The sequence below is a fragment of the Electrona antarctica genome (assembly GCF_951216825.1).
Source record: "Electrona antarctica genome assembly, chromosome: 9".
Taxonomy (NCBI): domain Eukaryota; kingdom Metazoa; phylum Chordata; class Actinopteri; order Myctophiformes; family Myctophidae; genus Electrona; species Electrona antarctica.
Genome location: NC_136790.1, coordinates 45,493,471 through 45,511,409, shown reverse-complemented (window position 1 = coordinate 45,511,409; position 17,939 = coordinate 45,493,471). Strand labels below are relative to the sequence as shown.

At 41.1% G+C, this 17,939-nt stretch overlaps 2 protein-coding genes across 2 annotated transcripts in view; both read right to left on the bottom strand.

Annotated features, from left to right (window-relative positions):
• Positions 1 to 649: 649 nt before the first annotated feature.
• bloc1s1 (biogenesis of lysosomal organelles complex-1, subunit 1) overlaps positions 650 to 17,939 on the bottom strand; it is a 31,543-nt gene continuing 14,253 nt past the window's right edge. The window contains exon 5 of the transcript XR_013790844.1: positions 650 to 661. The gene's annotated coding sequence lies outside the window, so the exon portion shown is untranslated. The remainder of the gene's footprint in view (positions 662 to 17,939) is intronic.
• On the bottom strand, positions 14,220 to 15,865 carry pxmp4 (peroxisomal membrane protein 4). Its single transcript, XM_079509965.1, has 4 exons — positions 15,688 to 15,865; positions 15,336 to 15,398; positions 15,036 to 15,234; positions 14,220 to 14,511 (listed from the first exon to the last, which is right to left on the bottom strand). The coding sequence occupies exons 1-4, from the start codon at positions 15,798 to 15,800 to the stop codon at positions 14,242 to 14,244; spliced, it is 645 nt and encodes a 214-aa protein (XP_079366091.1). The 5' UTR covers positions 15,801 to 15,865; the 3' UTR covers positions 14,220 to 14,241.

Below are 17,939 nucleotides of genomic sequence, written 5' to 3'. Positions count from 1 at the left end.
CCTACCAATAGAATGGTGACCTGGTACAACCCCAAACAACGCCATCGCTGCACATGGTGACAACTCTATGTTCCAGGCTTTGGCAAGATGTTTAAAGATAGCCGTCCAGTCCAATAACCTTGTAAGCGGGGACATGACCAGAACATGATGTGTGTCATATTCGCTGGGGACATATGACCTGATCTGTTACAGGAATCTGTGATATTGGGGTATATTTTAGAAAGTTTTAAATTAGTGAAATAAATACGTATTAAGTTCAGCCTAGCGCATGATGTGCTATCATTCACTCTCATTAAGGCCTCCTCCCAGAGTTCATCATCTAAAGTTCTACCTAATTCATGTTCCCAATCTGTTTTGAGTTTGTCTACAGAGATTGCTATATGTTTAGAAATTAAGGTGTAAAGCTTTGAGATTAAGCCTTTCCCAGACATGCGGGTATATGTCCAAAATTGTGTCAATTAATGAATTGGGGAGGGCATTTGGGAAGGATGTATTATTATTTTTAACAAAATTTCGAACCTGGAAGTATCGGTAAAGATGAGAGTTTGGGAGGTTAAACTTTACACACAATTCGCTGAAACTACAAAATATGTTGTCTGTATAAAGGTCCCTTAACTTAAGAAGGCCTGATTTTTGCCACAGAGAAAAGGCTGCATCAAATCTGGGTGGAGGGAAAAGGTGGTTGTTATGAATAGGACTATGGTTAGACATTCCTCTGAGTCCAAGGGAAACTCTGAATTGAGACCAAATTCTTAGAGTGGAGACAACAATTGGATTAGTTGAGAGTTTTTTTAGGTTGAATAGGCAACTTACATGAAAGTAAGGCTAAAAGTGAGGTGGTAGGACATGACCTAGTTTCAAGTTCACACCAAGCCAGCGTAGGTTGAAGGTTCCTGTATCCAGAGTATCATTTTGTGTATATTGGCTGCCCAATAATACGTTCTAAGGTTAGGCAAAGCTAAACCCCCTTCAGGAACTCCTTCCTTATCCTAGGTGTTTTGCCATTCCATAAAAATGATGAGATGAGTTTGTCTACCATTCCAAAAAAGGATTTTGGTCAAAAGACTGGCAGGTCTTTGTCTATTATTAAAACAGTTAAAGGACCACTTCACCACTTTTCAACCTATCTTCATATAATAGGTCCTCACTAATAATCATGAAAAAATGGCGCATTTCTTTTCTACTCTGTCTGTGTCTCATAGGAGGGCTGTGGGCAGTTCAGAAACCGTCTTTCAGTGACATCATCGATGGGGAATACAAGCTAATAGAAACTGCAGGCTTTCTAGTCCTGAAAAGTTGCAATGCGAAAATGGAAGCCATCGTTCTCACGATAATGAAAATCTAAACATTTTTGTAAAAAAAATCTTGTTTAAAAAAAATCTGCCTAATGATGATGTCACTGGAAGACGGTTTCTAAACTGCCCACAGCCCTCCTATGAGACACAGACTGAGTAGAAAAAAATCGTGCCATTTTATCATGATTATTAGTGAGGACCTATTATATGAAGATAGGTTGAAAAGTGGTGAAGTGGTCCTTTAAAGATAAAGAAAAGTTGTGGTCTCTTGTTGTTTGTGAAGAAAAAATCACAGCCGTGTGAAGTGAGGGGCTCTCTTATCATTATACTGTACATCACCATACATCCTCTCATGAACAACTGAAGTTATGTGATTGGTTCGCCGATTTGCTCGTCTACATAATATTATGTAAATCTTCCCTTCATTGTCAATGGCCTTTAAAGTTTGTGTTGCCACAAATTTACGTCATATTGACGGACAGATGACCTACTTTCTCCTTTCATTGTCAATGGCAAATATGAGACGTGTGTGGACAAATGCTGTATATAGGAGGGGCTAGGTCCCTCAAAAAATAATAATAATCAGTGAGAGTAGCAAGGGTGTGCAGTTGTTGGCTGGCTGTGCTATACCGGTGTTGTGTCCCCCCAATGTAGAATTTAAAGCTTATGCCCATACTCATACTGCAAGCCTTGATTATGGATCCTGCCGCAAAATAACAAGGAGGCGCGGCCTTTGTGCTTAGAGGCAGGCCCACGGCCGTCTTGAGTGACAGGCTGTCAGCCTGCGGCAGGATCCATAATCAAGCTTGGAAGTGACATTACACAAGCTTCCGTTTTTTTAACGTGTATTAGTTTTCATAATCAAGCATCACGCTTGAGGCTGCTGAATGGGGTGAGCAAGGGAGATAAGTAGCAAGGGCCAACATCTGGGAAGATCATAAGATGAATGGCAAAGCGGTGACACACACGCTTTTGAATGGCTGGACAGAGAATAAACTAGAAAAAGTGCCCTTCTGGGCACAGGTCTCCACCAGGAGTGTGTGTGATGTTTGGCAAAATGTTTAGGAGTGATATAAAACGTTTGTTTTTTGCAACAATTTTCTTCATTTTGTTGAGGAAATGCAGAGCCAGATCACTCATAGCATCTCTGAGGATAGAATTCTGGATGAGCAGGACATGTGCAGCATTTTGTACAAAACGGGCCACTCCTGAAGACTTTGGAAGGCAATCTTAGAAATCAAACAGACTCGTCTTGATCACATGAGATCATGTATACCGATTTGCATGAGATTTGGATGAAATCTGTGCGACTAATATAAACAATGTGTTTTGCAGAAATCGGCCTCATGGTGGCGCTATAACCGGCAGATGTGGAGGGATGCAGGGAAAATGTTTTTCCATGGCCTCTAGGGAGTGCGCATACAAAGTTGTACACAGATCGATGCAGTTATAGGTAAAAACAGGAATTGCCCTGTTATAGCGCCACCATGAGGCTGGTTTGGAAAATAAATTGTGTCATTTCACGTAAATTGCACACTGTGTTTGTGATTTGTGGCATTTTGTTCGAAACGGACCAATCATGTGAGCTTTGGAAGCGAATCTTAGCCAATCAGGAAGGAAGATGGGAAATGGTGCAGATCCGTGTTGATCACATGACTATGGAGATAGTGTATACCGAATTGTGTGATGTATGGATAAAATGTGTACGAGTAATCTACAGAAATGTGTTTTGCCTAAATCGGCCTCATGGTGGCGCTATAACAGGCCGTTGAGGAATATTTGGGGCAGAGGTTCGTCGTTGGCATCCAGAGAGTGTGTGTGCAAAGTTTGGCATGGATCGGGCCAACGGTGCCGGAGATTAGCTGGTAACAGACGGACGGAAGGAAGGAAGGACGGACGGACACACACACGGACGGAGTGCAAAACATACTCTCTCCCCAGGCCTGGTGGAGACAATAAGTGTTGAAATGAAAAGTAATTCAGATTTGACCTACAGTGTCACCCACTGTTATAGGTAAGTGGTTTTCACCCCTTTCATATCAAGGTCCATTATTTATTTGCCATTTGAGCCACTGACCACCATTTGATGAAATTTTTAGCCTCTCGGCCCCAAAACTTGAATATTTTGTTGTCGTTGGATAAGATTTTGTCCACAATTCCATGCTGTATTGATGTGGTACCGTATAGGAGAGATAACAGGCAGACCGAATCGAAATAATATAATACTTGTTCTGTCAATACTTGTTGATAGTTTTCTTTCTAACTATACGATCATAATCCTTGGAGTGTGTATTTCAAGATTCAGCCTTGTAAAAGGTTGAAATAAGGTTGTGTGTAAATGGTAAATGATGCATTTTTGTATAGCGCTTTTATCCAAAGCACTTTACATATATTGTGCATTACAATCACACACACACACACACGCGCGCTCAAGGACACTTCGACACTAACTCTGGGGGAGCCGGAGCCCGGCATCGAACTGGGGTTTCCATCTGGCCGCTCTCCCGGCCACTCTACCCCGGGCCTGGCCCTGAGCCACGGTCGTGTGGCAGTGGCTTACAACAGAAATACAAACCCAGCGTGAAGCATTGAAATGCTTAAAAACAAATCTAAGTCATTCCACAAATGCTTGTTTAAACAGTAATGTTTTTAATGGTTCTTAGAGAGGCTGCAAGCTGCAGCTCTAAAAACCAGTGGAAGGGCATTCCATACATTTTCGTTTTCTGCACCTTTTTTGGTTAAATGTAAGGTGTCAAAGTTCAAACCTCCAGGATGGTTCCACAGGAGAGGAGCCTGACAGTTGAAAGTGAATTCTCTCTCTGAGATTCTAGGAGACACAAAGTAAGTCCAACTTGAATGATTTATCTCTGTATATGTCACCTAAGATTTGCATAGATAGGCTATACATTTTGCAGACACATAACAGGCAAGCTGGTAAGTGTCAGTGTTATCAGTTACTAGGAAGTCTGAGATTGACACACTTCGTTAGAATCTCAAGAAGGGTGTTGTAGTGTACCAGGCTGGTACACTACAACCAGGCTGGTCAGGGACCACCATTTAATACCTTCACGGACCACCAGTGGTCCACAGACCACCAGTTGAAAACCCCTGATCTAGACCACGGACCCCCATATCTCTGGTTGCCGGTCCATATGTTTGGGCTCTGGGTAGATGGTTCCTGTCTCTCTGGGTAGAAGGCGGTTGCTGGCTACAGTGTCACACACTCCACTTCCAGCCATGAAAAGCCCCAGCTGGACCAATTCACTGCACCCACCGGGTTCATTACCAATGCACCAATTTCACCAAGCATAACCAGAATCACTCACTCTGAAAGGACTCTCTATCGTTGACAGTCAATCTGCACGCATCCAAACTTTGATTAGGCACAGCATGGAAGAAAGTCTATTGTGATAAAGACACAATGTAGCCAGCTGCCTTTCTAACCAGACCTGCATGCATTACACTATTTTGCTTAGCGCAAGAGAGAAAGAGAGAGAACATTTCATATTGGGATTGCATGAATGAATTAGCAGATCTATTACCTTTACCTACCATTCAAAACGGAACATGAAAGGTGACAAGTTTGCATGCTTACCGTTTTGTCACATTTACAGTAGGCCTATAAGTTTGATGAATACCTGAACTGAACCCTGAGGACATGACCACACTGGAATTATGCAATACATTAAAATACATTACTTTTTGTCTCCACCAGGCCGAAGGCATGGGGAGAGAGTATGTTATGCACTCCGTCCGTGTGTGTGTCCGTCCTTCCGTCCGTCCGTTACCAGCTAATCTCCGGCACCGTTAACCCAGTCGATGCCAAACTTTGCACACACACTCCCTGGATGCCAACGATGAACCTCTGCCCCACATTTTCCAGAACGGCCTGTTATATATGGAGGGCCAAAACTGCCATATCTAAAAATAAATAAATAAATGAATAAATAAAATAATAAATAAATAAATCCAAAAATAAATAAATATATATGCAAAGAAATATATAAATCAATAATTAAATGCAAAAATAAATAAATAAATAGGCAAATAAATATAGAAATTAATAATTACATTTTATTTATTTGTTTTAATTATGTACACGTTTAAATGCGCATTTAAATACACATTTAAATACACATTTAAATGTGCATTTAAATGTGCATTCAAATACACATTTAAATGCACATTTAAATATGCATTTAAATACGCATTTAAATACACATTTAAATGTGCATTTAATTTGTGTATTTCAAGCTGCTTTTCCCAAGGGTGTATTTCATGAACCGTATGTTAATGAGGGGGCGTGTCTTTTCTAATGAGGGTGTGTCTTTCCTATTCAGCCATTAGCAATCTAACCCAGAGCAATCAAACACCAAAAGATCCCATCCAGCCACTAGCATATAGTTTTGGATTTTACATTTAATTTTAGTTTAGTTTGTTTGTTTTGAATATATATATCTTTTTTTAATGAAGTTATTGGCAACAAAATGTACTTAAAGTACCCAAGGTAAAAGTGTCCTAAATGTATAAAAATCTTTTGAAAATAGCAGATCTCTCCAAGCTCACAATGTGTCGCATCGCGGCCCATGTGAGCTTGTAGATCGGCTATTTTTAAATGCCCAAAATCTATATATGCTAGGGCTATTGTATGTAAGTTTTGTAATAATAATCAAAATCTACAAATTAATTAGTAGCCTAACTAAAGTTTTCAAATAAATGTAATGGAGTAAAAGTAGGCTACAATTTTGGGATTTGTAAAAGTATTGGTATTGGAAAATACTCAAGTAAAGTACCAGTAAGACCTCCTTGCACGCATCCGCCTGGGTGACGGCAGACTGCTGGGCCACTGGCGCTTTGGCATGGGGGGGTCAGATCAACATATGGAACTAGAAAAAGTGCCCTTCTGGGCACAGGTCTCCACCAGGAGGATAGGAGTGTGAGTGTGATGTGATCTTCCAAAGCCTAGTGGGAATATGCATGCAGTTTCACCACAATCGGACAATCGGCGATTTGTACAAAACGGGTACAAAGCGGGCTACTCCTGAAAAGTTTAGAAGCCAATCGTAGCCAATGAGGGTGGATTATGAGAAATCAAACAAACCCGTCTTGATCACATGACTATGGAGAGCATGTGTACCGATTTGTGTGAAATTTGGACAAAATCTGAAGGAGTAATATTAGAAAATGTGTTTTACATATGTCGGCCTCCTGGTGGCGCTATAAAGAGCAGATGTGAAGAATTCCAGGCAAAGGTTTTTCCTTGGCCTCTAGGGAGTTGGCATACAAAGTTATCCACAGATCCGTGCAGTTAGAGGTAAAAACACTTTTCTGCCAGTTATAGCGCCACCATGAGGCTGAGTTGAAAATGTTCATGTGGCATTTCTTCCTCGGCCTAGTGGGAATGTGCGTGCACAATTTCACGGAAATCACACGATGTGTTCATGATTTGCAGCATTTTGTTTGAAACTGAGCACTCCTGCTTGCTTTGGAAGCCAATCTTAGCCAATCAGGATAGAGTCTGAGAAATCTGAAAGACCCGTTTCGTTGAATGGCTCTAGAGAGACTGTGTACCAATTTGCGTGATGTTTGGACAAAATCTGTAGGTGTACTGTCCAAAAACTTGTTTTGCACAAAGCGGCCTCCTGGTGGCGCTATAACAGGCCGTTCTGGAAATTTTGGGGCAGAGGTTCATCGTTGGCATCCAGGGAGTGCGTCTGCAAAATTTGGCATCGACCGGGTTAACGGTGCCGGAGATTAGCTGTTCACAGACGGACGGACACACGGACGGACGGACACACGGACACACGGACAGACGGACGGAGTGCAAAACTTACTCTCTCCCCATGCCTTTGGCCTGGTGGAGACAATGAATTATGTACTGGCCATATATGGAGCGTGTCTTGAGTGTACAGGGTTTGATGAGGTCAGAGGTCAGATCAACATATAGAACAGGACAACTCCAGTCAGAACAGGTCAACTCCATATATGGAGATATAAGGGTGGCAGCGGGGGCAGTGTCTTGAGAGTACGGGCCTTAATCTTCGCGCCTGTTGCATGGACAGGTATCAGTCAAAAGGGAGACATCGAAGTGGAAGGACAGGTGGAGAAAGATCAACATATGGAATGTCAGAACAGGAAGGAGAGGTGGAGAAGGATCAACATATGGAATGTCAGAACAGGTCAGCTCCATATAGAGATCTAAAGGTGGCCTTACACTAGCCGATTTTTTTCAATCTGAAATCTGATAGCACCACACACTACAGGATAATTGGAGCGGGGCAGAGCAAATATCAAACATTCTTGATGTTGATCGGGCCGATCCCGATCGCGCTTTGAGCGGCCCCGAGCAGATCGATTGAGTCGGGCACCCCCCGAGCGTCAAAAAATGCCCGATTATCGGCTAGTGTAAGGCCACCTTAAGGGTTTGAGTTTGAGGTCAGATGTAGAGTTGCTGGCCGGCTCCATATGCAGATCTAGGTGATGATCCAGTCTTCTCCATGTATGCCTATCCAGGGTTTGATGAGGTCAGTGTCATGATCTTCATATATGGAGATGGCCATATATGGAGACGTGATGTCACGAGGCGTGATGTCACGAGGCATGAGGTGTGGACTGATGACTATATATGGAGGCGTGACGCTGACTGACGGAATATGCAGGTTTTCATATTAAACTGTGTATATCTCAACAAATACCTCAAACTTGTAGCCTACTTAGGTACAATACTTAAGTAAATGTACTAGATATTTTCCACCACTGCAAATACAATGCTAAAAAGTTTGAACACAAGAAAGGGTTTGATTGATTGATTGATTGATTGATTGAAAATTGTATTCACAGTTTGTATAATTTGGGTACAGTTCAAACGAAGGTACAGGACAAAAACTGCTATGAGGATAAAACCAGAAAAAAGACTAAGACTTGTTTGTTTACATCAGGGTCCTCCATTTTCAATTTATCAGAAAGACGGGTAACAGAGTTACAGGTCAAGTGGACACTTAGTGGATCGACAGGTCACTTGTACACCTTGGATGAGTGGGCACTAGGTACAGGGTTGTAGTTTTTCTGGCACCTTGGATGAGTGGGCACTAGGTACAGGGTTGTAGTTTTTCTGGCACCTTGGTCGATTACCTTTGACCTCAGTACATTTTATTCTCAGTAGTAATTCTTAGTGGGGCAACTGGGCACCTAGGGGTAGGATAACTGGGCACCTGGACAACTTGGCACTGGGTAAAGGTGGGCAGTTTTTTTGCCACCTTGGTCGGGCACCATTGACATCAGTACATTTTATTCTCAGTAACATTCTTCTTGTGTGCAGTGAGATTAAGTATTGGCCTAAATTGGACATCATATATCTCTGATTGCACACTGTAGGTGTATGCCCAGGCAAACATATGAATGCAGACATTTTGTAAGTGCTCTTCAGATGTCAAGGTTTAACCTTTTAAAGCATTTTGCACACCATTGTACACCAGGGGTTTTCAACTGATTATGAACCAGGGACCACGTACCACCCTGACTGAGAATCAACCTGGGGACCACCACCCTGACTGAGAATTAACCTGGGGGCCATTGTTGTGTTGGGAGGGGGGATATGGTCGTGGTGTGGGGGAAAGAAATTAACCTTCCATATTGAACTCATGTTGCTGTTCATTGTAACTTATTCTATGCGTAAGCAGACACCTGCGATTGATTATGGGCACATTTCCTTAATGGTGACTCAACCAGGCAATCCGGTTTCCCTTGAGATTCTAACTCACTTTTCTGTGGAAGTTCTTGACATCCGACTTCCCAGTAACTGACAACATCGACGTGTCATCATTTGTCACCAGATCATTTACTGCATTGTTTCTCAACTGGTCAATACAATAAATTCAAATACGAATCTTCACTTTCCTACATTACTAAATGCAGGGTCAGGGTCCAGGGACCACATGCAACAACTTCACGGACCACAAGTGGTCCACGGACCACCTGTTGAAAACCCATGCTGTACACCATCACTTGTTTACCTTTACTACCACCATATGATAATATTGTATCTGTATTTATTTATCATATATCTCTGATTGCACACTGTATGTGTATGCCCAGGCAAACATATGAATGCAGACATTTTGTAAGTGCTCTTCAGATGTTAAGGTTTCACTTTTTAAAGCATTTTGCACACCATTGTACACCAGGGGTTTTCAACTGATTATGAACCAGGGACCACGTACCACCCTGACTGAGAATCAACCTGGGGACCACCACCCTGACTGAGAATTAACCTGGGGGCCATTGTTGTGTTGGGAGGGGGGATATGGTCGTGGTGTAGGGGAAATAAATTAACCTTCCATATTGAACTCATGTTGCTGTTCATTGTAACTTATTCTATGAGTAAGCAGACACCTGCGATTGATTATGGGCACATTTCCTTAATGGTGACTCAACCAGGCAATCCGGTTTCCCTTGAGATTCTAACTCACTTTTCTGTGGAAGTTCTTGACATCCGACTTCCCAGTAACTGACAACATCGACACGTCATCATTTGTCACCAGATAATTTACTGCATTGTTTCTCAACTGGTCAATACAATAAATTCAAATACGAATCTTCACTTTCCTACATTACTAAATGCATGGTCAGGGTCCAGGGACCACATGCAACACCTTCACGGACCACCAGTGGTCCACGGACCACCTGTTGAAAACCCATGTTGTACACCATATATAATATTGTATCTGTATTTATTTATCATCATTTCCTGGGAAAACAGACAAGTACAGTCGATCTCTGAGCTCCTACATAGATTATCCAATGGTTGTTAAGTGACATCATCAAGTTCCACCCGGTCAGTGAGTGACATCATCAAGGTCCACCCCCTCATTAACATATGGTTCATGAAATAGACCTTTGGGAAAAGCAGCTTGAAATACACATTTAAATGTGCATTTAAATGTGCATTTTAAAGGGGAATTTAAATGCATATTTAAATGTACATTTAAATGCGTATTTAAAGGTACATTTAAATGCGTATTTAAATGCATATTTAAATGCATATTTAAATGTACATTTAAATGTGTAGATAAATAAAAATAAATAAATAAATAGTCACTTAAATACATTTAATTATTGATTTATATATTTCTTTGCATATTTATTTATTTAATTTTGCATTTATTCAATTATTTATTTATTTTTAGATATGGCAGTTTTAGCCCTCCATAGTTATAGTGCCACCATGAGGCAGCTTTTCACATTTTGTACCTAAAACTGCACCGATCTGCGTGAAACGTTGCATGCACACTCCCTAGAGGCCAAGGACAAACCTTTGACCTGCATTTTCCGCATCTGCCTTTTATAGCGCCACCGGGAGGCCGACTTTTGTAAAACACATTTTTTTATATTACTCCTCCAGATTCTGTCCAAAAATCTCACAAATCGTTACACAGTATCTCTATGGTCATGTGCTCAAGTCGGATCTGTCCGATATTTCATATTCCATCCTAATTGGCTATAATTGGCGGAGTCAGGTTAGGGCTCTACACACCCTCCGCCAACCTAGTCCCCATATAGACGAATTCAGAAACGGGTCTCATGGTCGCAGCTTAATTACGTATTTCCTGTAGGCGGACTCGACATAGCTGCAGGGTTTAAACCCTCACCAGGCGCACCTCTTCTACTACAGTGAACGGTAGAGTGACTGATGTTAGTCTGCCTCAAACGTTACTCTTTTACCTGCTTTTTACTAACACTAACATTACAAAGATGCTCAGAACATCGAGATGAACCTGTGTAGTTTATGGCTGCTCCAACAGTAGTGGCAACATTAAAAAAACAAAAACAGAATGTCAAAATAGAGGGTATGCGCATGCAAAGTGAATGGCAAATCGAGTGGCAAAGTGAGTGGAAAAGTGAGTTTAACGTTGCTTAACGTCATCTAATACAATCAGATAGGACTTTTCTGTTTGGATGTATGGGCTGTCAAGGCCAGAAAGTTGTGTTTTGCCACTCAGTAGGCATTCCCACATAACTTCCTTGTATGATGATGATTGATGATCACACACATACCCTCTATATCCACCGCGGTGGCTGAGACCAGAGCCATTCAGTAAAAGGAGGAGAATTCCATGCGAGAAGGCTTTCTTAGCTTTATTTATAGTTCTTACGTTCCCACCAAAGAGGTCCAGGTGTTATTTTGTGCAAAATTGCATTATTGGCTATTTCCCCTATTATAAGCCCTCAATGAATTGAATTGCATTGGGGTGTTGTGCTAATTCACTTATTTCCATCGCTCAAAAATCTTTTTTTTTTAAAATATATCCTCTCTTCATAATGTAAATAGTATCCCACACTTTACTACTTATTTCGATGGAAATAAGCGAATTAGCACAAAAATCCCAACCCCCATTGAAGGCTTATATTAGCGGAAATAGCCAATAATGCACTTTTGCACAAAATAACCTGGACCTCTTCGGTGGGGACGTAACAACTATAAATAAAGGTAAGAAAGCCTTCTAGCATGGAATTCTCCACAGGGAGCTAGTGTGCGGACCTTCATTTTTGTCTTTTGCGACGGGCTCCTGCCTACAAAAGGTTTTGGGTGTGTGTGACTGTTTGCCGTTATTGTTTCACAGTAATAACTGTTGCTCTCACTGCAGACACTAGTAACGTTATAGGCATTTATTTTCAAAAAGAAGGCAAACATTCAGTGCCAAACAGAATGTTACTGAATAAGAAAAATACGTTTGTGACAGGGAACCCAAATAAATGACCCCTTACCCACATCCTAAGGAGGAAATGATAAGATGACATATGTCATGTTAACATGTTGGCAATATGTGACATCGGACAGGTTCCTGTCAAAGCAATCTGGCGACACATCAAGTTGAACTACATACCGGTAAAAGCATGCCTCCTGAAGCACTAAACAGAGACTGTCTGGTATGTCATCAAAAAAGAGAGTTGGCACTCAAACACAACACATGAATATTAGTGCACATGATAGAGCCGTTTCAGGACAAGGTAGTCATCACATCTCACATGTTGCTTTTGTGTTCACCCCCTGTAGGGCAACAATGAATATCAGTATTACATTTAATCAATCAGACTCAGACAGTTTAAAAAAAGAAAACTGCCAAATTATAGTGGATAATGAGCTTACAGTATGAGCACACTTAATCTAAAATAATATAAATTAAATTAGTCTTAATGTTTTCTAGGCCTACTACTAAATTAAAACAGGGCACATTAAAAAAAGATTAACAAAATAATTGCATTAATCACAATTTAATCAAATGCTTTTCAGTGCTTTTAAATCCAAACATATTAAAACTTTGAACCAAACTAAACTACCACCAAATGAATGAGGAATCATCTGCACTGTATTCAGTGGTGTCTCCAGTGGTGTCTGGAGAGACCAACATTCGGCCAAAATGTCCTCTCAGTACAGGGTTGTGTAGCATGGAATGGCCTTCCTCTGCGTATAAGGGATTGTGCTACATTTCCCTCTTTTAAATACAATCTGAAAAAAACATACATAGTGTTCCCTATGTAATGTTGTGTAAATGTATTCCACTGTTTGACTGTCTGTTTTTCCGTTTTGTGTTTCTTGTGAGGACTGCGGATGAAAATTAGCAACTGTGCTATATCCGGTGTATTTACGTCCATGTGACGTCCATTAATATGCATTGTCCTGTCCAAATAAACAAATAAAGTAAAGTAAAAGTGTACATACAGTACAAGATATCCTGCCCTGTGCCATGAAGAAACAACACCCTGTCAAACAGGGTGACATTGAATATGAATGTAGCCAACAATTATAATTAATTATAAGGCTGTTGCTCATATTGGCATACAAACAAAAAACGATGCCAACCGATTTCTTAGAAGTACTGCATGGGTCACTAACGTTTGCTTCATAATGGTCCCACTCCATTAATAGGGAACGTGGCCATTTTTTTTTTGCCTAAAGGAATGTATTCATTGTGAATGACTATAACCCAGCAGAATAGAGTTCAGCCACTGCTGATGCAATCATCATTATGTTACTGGCTGTTTTTAATGGAACATCATCATCATCATCTCCTGGTATAAGCCTATCTCACAGAATTTCCCCGCCCCCTTAATACGCCCCCTTTCGGGGTTAGTGGTGATAGCGTGACGTCACTCATAGACGCTACATGTTAACAGAGGTAATTTAAGAAGTCTACAACTTTTGTTTTCTCAAGGTAAGGTTTGTTCTATCTGTTCGAGCTGATTTACCATCTTGTTTGCTTCATAATAATATTGGTCTGTCACATTTTTACATTAGAAAATGTACTTAGATTCTCCAGAGAAAAAATAAGTGTAAATGCTAATGTTAAATGACACCACTATTTACCGGAAGTGGGCGTGGAAAGCGGGCTGTGAGATAGGCCTATTGCCAAGAAGTGCAGCATATGTTAGCAGCCTTTGTTGGCACTGGTCTGAAAGACGTGCGATGCCTTTCAGTAAATTCACCTCAAATGCGATGTATTGTATTTCCAAAACAGTACTTCAGTACTGTTCTGAACAAAAGTCAAGCCAAATCACATTATGGGAGAGATTAAAAGTGGAAGATCCCCTTTTTTTTCTTCCCTCAGAACGTCATCTCATTTGTCTCAAACCAAATCATTTGTATAGGCTCTGTGCACTTGTCCTCTACACAAGACTCGAGCTGAGCCGCACCATGAGTGAGGGTCTGGGCTGCTCCATGTTGGGCAATGGTGTAGAGTGAGCACACAGCTTGTCATACCACGAAAACAAATCAAACCTCTAGTCCTACACTTCAAAAGAACACCCACACAGTGATGCAATTCATGTCACTGGCATTAAAACGCTAGACTGAATCGCATGCGTTGATGATGCAATAATTGTGACAGCCCTGACTATCATAATTGGAATAAGAAAAATAGATTTTACTTTCAGCGAATGCTTTGCCACCTCATTCCTGCGCAGCAGTCCTTGGCTTATTGTAAATGAGGAAGTCTGAGATGTCATGCCACACGTTACTGTCATGGTAGAGGTAGTTCATGGAGGATTGCAGTGAGGGTTGGAGGGTGTGGGGATAGTACTCAAACAGCCACAAGACGGTGCCCCACACCAAGGTGGCGAACAGAGGGAAGGGGTCCCGCTTCGGACGGGGCACATAGCCTTTCTCCACAGCCAGGCGAGACAGGGCAAACAGGATTCTGGACAGCAAATACATGTTGATCTGAAGATGAAGAGAGACGTGAGGGCACAAATTAAGGTTAGGTTTAGCAACGGTAGAAGATATTCAGCCGTTGAACAGTAGCTTGCAGCGGATGAGGTTAGACACAGGTTAGTATGGATAGGTTTAGGAATGAGTTTGGTGTTGTTGATTAGTTAGTTAGTTATAGGCACTGTTAGTATAGTTCAGTTAAAAAAAAGTCCTAAAATATAAAAGCTTGCAGTGCATCAAGAAGTGACACACTGAGCTTGTAGATCTGCTATTTTTGAATAGCCAACGTATAAATGGATAGTTAAAATGATTGTGATGCTGTAAATTATGCTGGGGGACCCCCCTGGACTCCTCTCCAATGACCCCTGGGGGTCCCCGGATACCCCACTTTGAGAGCCACCTTCACACAATATAGTGAATATACTATTAAACTAATTATTTGTTTCCTAAACTTTAATTTGTCCCATTTCTGTCATGTGATTTCAGCCCTACATTAGGACATGTAGGACATAGGAGGCTGTAGTGGCCTACTGTACCTGGCTATTGATGTTGTTGTTCTCTCCAAACACTAACCATCCTCCTATGCAAGCAGCCAGGAAAGACTGGGACTGCACGCTCTTCCCCTGGATGTTCTCCTGCAAGGCTTGCAGTCCTTTATACGTGAACACAAAGTAGGCCAGGTTGCGGGAGTGCGTGTACGTGGCTTTCGCAATAGCCATCAGCTTGCCCTTCAAGCTATAGGGTCAGAAGAGATAAAACATTTATTACTACTATAACAGTTTCAGATATACGGTCTTCTTGTCAAACAAGGCAGCAAACAGAGTACAAGTTCTCACCTTCCACTTCTGAATAGGAATGTCATCACAAGGGCATGTGGGGCTCTGATTTTGGCCCCGTATCTGAGAAATAAAAAATACACACAAACTATAAGTCAGCAGCAGTGTCTAAGTTTGGGACAAGATCAGCCCCCCCCCAGTCAAAACATTTGCCTTTATGGAATGGTTCAAACACCATACATTACCTAATAGAAACATAAGCTTAATTAGATAGAAAGACTATTTATTACTAAATAGAAGGATATTGCTACTGACAAATTACGTTAGCCATAACTTCTCTAACTTAAATTGACAGGTAATGTTATTCACTACAGCTAGCTTTAGTACACACTGAACGTGCACATGGACTCACACGGCTCCATTTCGGAATCCCTTCAGAACTGCAAGTGCCGCTTTATATTTTTCTTGCTGCAACAAGTTGTTGACAGTATACAAAAGCGTCTGGATCAAACTTGGACCTGCCATGTCTTTGAGCTTTGAGCTGCTGACCAGGGGGGACACAAATAAATGTTACACACGCGTTCGAGAGGTTTCAGGTGGTCACATCGTAAATTCACCGTGCGCGTACACGACGTAACGTTTTAATGGTTCCTATTCCTAAAGTCTGGTGAGTGGTGACGCGAGGTTATCATATTAATCCAAGACAAGTTCCAAGTTTAATATATACTCTAAGGTTCCAAGTCCAACTGAGAATAAGTGTGTGTGTGTGTGTGTGTGTGTGTGTGTGTGTGTGTGTGTGTGTGTGTGTGTGTGTGTGTGTGTGTGTGTGTGTGTGTGTGTGTGTGTGTGTGTGTGTGTGTGTGTGTGTGTGTTTGTTGTGAAACAGTAGCATGATTAGATACACATATTCTAGTCTGTAATTCTAGTGGCTTTGAGAAGTCGCACCTTTTCAGAGTCGACGTGAAAAGTAAAGTCGATCAAGAGAGAGAGAGAGAGAGAGAACACTAGATGGCAGTAGAATAACAGTTTTGTCATTAATGAAATACTGCTGTATACAAGATAGTTTTACTCCAAGTGTTAATGTAACACAGCTTTGTTCACACCTTTATTTATTCCTATAGGCTATATTCAATATATATCTATACTAAGCTAATCATATATTTATTCTTTGCACTTAAACATACATTATTATTATTATAAAGCTACCCCCTTTATCTAGAAAACTAGAACACTGTGTTGCCATGTGACCTTCAATCTAGTAAGCATCCCTCATTTACACCTGGCTGTGAAGTTGGGAAGCACATGGGGAAAGTAGAAAACATTCTTTTACACAAAAACAGTTTTTTGTCGGTCACAGTAAAATTTCGACACATCATATTGTAAAATGACTAGCTGTTATACAAAGCAAAATGTACCTAGGTCTAAAATGTAATATCATGCATGCGACCTGCATGGTATAGGTATTCCTAAAGTAATCTAAGTAAATTATGCTTAAACGGTTTAACCTAACCTTATTCCTAACCTTAACCTCAGTAAAACTATGCCTATAAACCTAACCATATTCCTAAACTTAACCCCAGTAAAATTATGCCTAACCCTAAACTTATTTCTAACCTTATTAGAACCTACACAGTAAAATCCCCAGTGTTATATTATTGGTAAAACTCTTGATGGCCTGTTGTCTTTGACCACATCAGCCAAGCAATCCAAGTTGAGTTGTAGACCAATTCTACACACATTTTCACGGTTTCACCTGGTACAAATGCAAATAGGCTAAATGATGATGGCTAATAGCCTACTTTCATCATAGTCAAGCCATTAGCATGTAAAACATTGGGTATTCAGACATTACACTGAGGGGACACAAGTCTTCTGAACAACATTCTACAGAAAGTGGCAATTATGGTTATGTCTTATAGTCATTTATACTCTCATATGTGGTTGGTAAATCATTTGGTGAGCTGTCCGCATCTCTTGGGTGAACTGTCTGGTGAGCTGTCCAAAGTTCTGGTGAGATGTCTTCACTTTCTGAAATTTCGGGATGACTTGTCCCTACTTTTCGCGGGTGTGAGTTGCTAAAGGGGCGGGTGACTTCCCCAGTATTCAGAAAACCTTGTGTTTGAGCCCAGGCATAAATGCATTTTGAGAACCCCAAAATGTGTGCACGCTGAGCTTCCTCCCCTACACCTTCAAGGTTCAAAATCTAGGGGAAACACTGACTCATGAATTTGTTAAAATGTAGGAAACACAAAATAAAGGTGTACTGCGACCCAGTGACACAGGGGCCTCATACCGGCGTTTGCCTAGGGCCTCCTGATCCCTAAGCTTGACCCTGAGGGTCAAGTGATTGATTGAATAGCCTACTTTATTATGGAGTTAGGAGAAAAAATAAAGTAAAAAAGCAGAGGGAAGTACAGTTTGATACAAGGTCTGCTAAGAGGATTTTAATCCTTGATCCTTAGTACTCCTACAGTAGGTGCCTAACAAACATCTTTAGCACCACCTTGTGAAAATGTCAGTGAGTTGCTATAGTCAGGTTTAGACTAAACATGTCCCTCGACTCCCTACCGAAGTATTTCATATTTACCATACACATTTCACTTTTGCACAACATAGACCACTGATATTGTATGACAGCTGCATATGACATCATGGTTGGTTATT